At 42.2% G+C, this 4,561-nt stretch overlaps 1 protein-coding gene across 1 annotated transcript in view; it reads right to left on the bottom strand.

Annotated features, from left to right (window-relative positions):
* Window positions 1-2,059: 2,059 nt before the first annotated feature.
* The window catches only part of LOC106820802 (T-box transcription factor TBX20-like), a 9,400-nt gene continuing 6,898 nt past the window's right edge, over window positions 2,060-4,561 (bottom strand). Inside the window, exons 3-4 of the mRNA XM_014825372.1 lie at window positions 3,456-3,535; window positions 2,060-2,941 (exon numbers count right to left, since the gene is read on the bottom strand). Of these exons, the coding sequence (XP_014680858.1) occupies window positions 2,758-2,941; window positions 3,456-3,535 (264 nt within the window). The 3' untranslated portion in view covers window positions 2,060-2,757. The remainder of the gene's footprint in view (window positions 2,942-3,455; window positions 3,536-4,561) is intronic.

The raw sequence follows: 4,561 nt of genomic DNA, 5'->3' as shown, positions 1-4,561 counted from the left end.
ATTAACTACACAAGGTGCCAGTTACTCTAGCATTCGTCAACATTACATAATCAATGGCCATATTATTCCTTTAAGTAATTAGTTGAACTCGGCAACAAGTGTTGGTATGGTGAGGTTGTTTATTGCAATAAAGCTATAAAGATATATGAAATTTCAGATGTCTGTATCTAGTTTTTGTAAAGCAATATTGTAATATGTGTATGTGCGTGTGCGCGTGTGTGTCTTGTGTGTGTGCGTGCGTACTACGTGCGTGCGTGTGTGCGTGCGTACATGCGTGCGTGTGTGTGCATGCGTACATGCGTGCGTGTGTGTGCATGCGTACATGCGTGCATGTGTGTGCATGCGTACATGCGTGCGTGTGTGTGCATGCGTACATGCGTGCGTGTGTGTGCATGCTCGCGCGTGTGTGTACGCACCTGTGTGAACGTATGCATGTACACTAATGAAGAACTATATGAAAAGTAAAATGCCAATATAGAAATAGAGTGCCTTGAATTTTAAATGTAAGTTTTCGAAAAAGTATGTCTCATTGCCGGCCTGCTGTATTTTAACGAAGATGCATACTGTCGTAAAGATTGGCATTTGAAATATAAGATCCCGAATTTTTACATTTCTATTTCATTTTTCATCTATGTATGTAATGCGTGTGTGCAGGCGTGCTAGCGAGCGTGCAAGTGTGTATTCGTGTGTGCGTGCGTGCGTTCGTGCGTTCATGTTTGCGTGTGTGGGTGTATTTGTGTGCGTGTGTGTGTGTATGTGTGTGTGCGTGCGTGTGCGCGCGTGTGTGTGTGTGTGCGCGCGTAGACATAGGCATGCACACGACGAGTTTTGCGTAAAGGATGCCCACCTGAATATGCTCTGTTAGAGAGGTAGAAGCCGATGTTAGTATGTACAGTAACATGTACAGTAATATATGTGCCTATACTATTTACCCGTCTGACATGAATATCGCAAAATAAACATCTACTCGATTTTGTATGCTTTCAAACCATAGAGCACGCGCATAAGTGACGTTTGGGTTAAATAATGTCTGAAATCTGAAAATGTTCGTCGAGAGGAGCTCTAGCTAGACTATGATTGCACATGAACACAATTTTTATGCGCCTGGTTCACGGACCGCCTGAATCCCATCCATGGACCACAGGTTAAGAACCCCTGAGCTAGACTATGATGCCTAGCTAGCAGAACTGGCGGGTTTCTGTTGTGTCGCATCTTCACCGTGCCTGCGGTTCTGTTTCTGGTAGTGGCCTCTAGTTGCAGCAGTTGGAATAAGCAACTCTCTGTGTAGACCCATCCCAATCCCAGAGATCCTAATGTGTGCGTATCTTATGCGCAGCTTGTGATCGTAGTGTTGCTGAAATAAAGCGTGGACCGCGCAGCTTGCTTCTATGTTCCAGGGAGACACTTTATTCTCCTAGCCGTCAACCCTGAATTTATTTGTAATACCCATCGCGCCTGCCGACTCTTCTCGATGACGACTGTACTGCTCATATATTTTACTATGCTATATGCTACATATATGCCACTATACTGCTTATCAGTAAAATGCATGCATAACGTTTTTGGTTTTTCTCGGTGCTAATTCTCGGATATTAATTTTCTTCTATACGACGCGCAATACCGTTACAGCGACAAATATATATGTATGTTCAGTAGTGGAATACGCGTTTTGATATGCTCGTGCATGGCATTTATATATATATATTATTCACACACGTAACGTGACGTAAGTCAAACCTCAAACGCTATTTCATCTCCAAGAACCGCACAACACCGACGAACGAATGTTACCAAACGCTGTCGTTATATACGTATAAAAGATTTAGTAGATGGAGATGCGCGAATGATCTGTGACAAATTCTTTATACACACAGGCACGCGCGCACGCACGCACGCGCACACACACACACACACACACACACACACACACACACACACACACACACGTACACATGTACAAACACATTTGATATGTACAAATAAAATCGAAATCCGCCTTCCCAGAGATTCCGGATGCAAAAACGTGAAATGAGTTCACGGACAAACAAACTGTCGCGAACAAACACACCTACCCGATATTATAGTACGAGTAATATATTAGCGAAATATCATATTTTTACACACCCCACACTAAGCAAACATCCGCTATATTGTTGACTAAATAGAATCCTTTTTGCGATATACTGAATTTCAACTGAAAATAGAGAGGGAACGCGGGTCCGTACCGTGTTTTCAAGGTAGAAAAATATCCCAGTTACCAGTTCCCGCCAATTTCTGCTTTCCCTTGTCCCGGTTGAATTCTATTCCCGAATCAAAAATTTTTGTTGATCCCGCGGTTTCCAGATAATTAAAATGCATGGTCCAATCCCGCGTACGAAAAATAAACGTTTCCCTCTACATATTGCTATTGTTTAAAGCCGCTCACCTTCGCCGGAGCCTTGTTAGAAAGAGTCTCGACATATTCGATGATTGCCGCACGCAAGTTGGCTGACACGAAGTAATGTGTGAGATAAAAAAATCTACGTTAAAAAAATCGACATAAAAAAGTCTGCACTATTCCGGTAACAATCGGTGCCAACCTCATCACCTGGACGGCGCCAACAAACGTGAATAATTTACTAGGTACTTCGATAAATAGTCATAATATATAGCACGTAAACTACAGTATTATTGGTTCATGACGAGTCGCAAACCCCGCGAATCGGTTCTTCCACTTCGCGCCGTATATTTCGTCGTCATGGATACCGACTCCGGTGATCAGTACTCGTCTGCTTCGCCGTCCGTTTCGACGACAGGAGGGTAGACCACAGGAAACGCGTAATTGTGTCGCCACTGAAGATCCGGCACCAGGTTAGAGACTGCTGCCCACGCATGGCTGTAGTCACCACAACCAGAGCGGCGGTGCAGCGGCAGCGGCCTCAGCGGCAAGAACAGTGCAGGTCTATAGCAGAAAGTTTAACAATTTAACAATTACAGTAATAGCGTATAAGTATACGCGTAACAAACTAAAGTAAATACAACTATAACTAACTAACTAACTAACTAAATAACTGGCTGTCTGGCACGCTCACCCACAGATACATATATATATATGCATATAAAAATATAAACCCAATGTATTGTACAACACATTGTACAATTGTGACCCTTTATTACGGTCGTTCGGGGTCATTATATATGTATATATACATAATATATATATATATATATATATATATATATATATATATATATATATATATATATATATATATATATATATATATATATATATATATATGAGTGTGCGTATGTGTGTGAGCGCGCGCGCGCGTGTATGCGTGCGAGCGTGAGGCTGTGTGGGGAACGGGGTGCGCATGTGAGTGTGCTTGTTTGGGTGCATATGTGTGTGTTTAGGTGCGGGGCCTCGTTTGCATGTCGGCGTGGAAAGTAGTAGTAGAGACAGTAATGCATACCTATCAACGTTATGATACAGTCTGGCGGATTCCCTGAAGCCCTTCGCAAATGGATTGTTATCAATTTTCAGCTTTGTTATCTGACGTAAAACAAATACGGAATATTCAGTATGCAGTTCAGTTAAATGTGACCAGAAATTACGACATGTTATAAGTGCGCGCATGCGCGCATGTGTGCGTGCGTGCGTTTGTGTGTTTGAATATTTGTGTGTGTGTGTGTGTGTGTTTGTGTTAGTGTGTGAGTGTGTGTGTGCGTGCGTGCGTACGTGCGTGCGTGCGTGCGTGCGTGTGCGTGCGTGCGTGAGTGCGTGCGTGCGTGCGTGCGTGCGTGCGTGTGTGTGTGTACGACGTGTTGCTGATTACAGAGGAAATTGCCAATAAGCGCCAAATCAAATCATAAATGATTTCAGGCGCCTTAGCTGGTCATAGTCACTCATGGGGAGTCACCGATGGTCTTTGAGGTAATTGATTATTGAAATTATAGTGGCCAGCTCATCTCGTCGCATAATGTACAGCAATTTTAATTAACTATTAATATTAATGAACATATAATGACAGTCCACAAGGGTGCGCGAAAAGACATTACATGTAGAGAATATAAGGGGTTTCATATACTGAGTGGAAGCGTACATTAAGCTGCGGGGGAGAACAAATATACAAATATTGGCGTCTAAATTTCTGATAGTCAATCTAACTAAGCACATCTGACCGGTAAATCTAAAGATCGCATTTACTTTCAATTTAAAGTTGCTTTTCCATTAATATCCTGTTTTAATTTAGGTAGTGAAAATAGGCAACCATTCTAATATGTTGCTAGAAATTTAGTGAAAACCACAAAATATTGCAAAACGGCAAGTATCTATCGTGCAAGGTCATTATTGAAATGGACTCCATGAATGTGGAGGTTGCCACAGAGGTAAAACCTTTAGGAAGAAGTGATTTTCCATGAGTTGGAAGTATCTTTACGTATTTTTAATATAGTGACATATTCTTGATACTCCCATACACTGGATCCACTTAAAGTATACCTCGACTGTGAAAAAAGAATCTACGTAGCAGGGGCGTGTACAGGATTTTTACCAGGGGGGGGTCTAATCGTAACCTAA

This window comes from Priapulus caudatus, unplaced genomic scaffold, assembly GCF_000485595.1.
Source record: "Priapulus caudatus unplaced genomic scaffold, Priapulus_caudatus-5.0.1 Scaffold48, whole genome shotgun sequence".
Taxonomy (NCBI): domain Eukaryota; kingdom Metazoa; phylum Priapulida; class Priapulimorpha; order Priapulimorphida; family Priapulidae; genus Priapulus; species Priapulus caudatus.
This window is presented reverse-complemented; position numbering and strand designations above follow the sequence as displayed.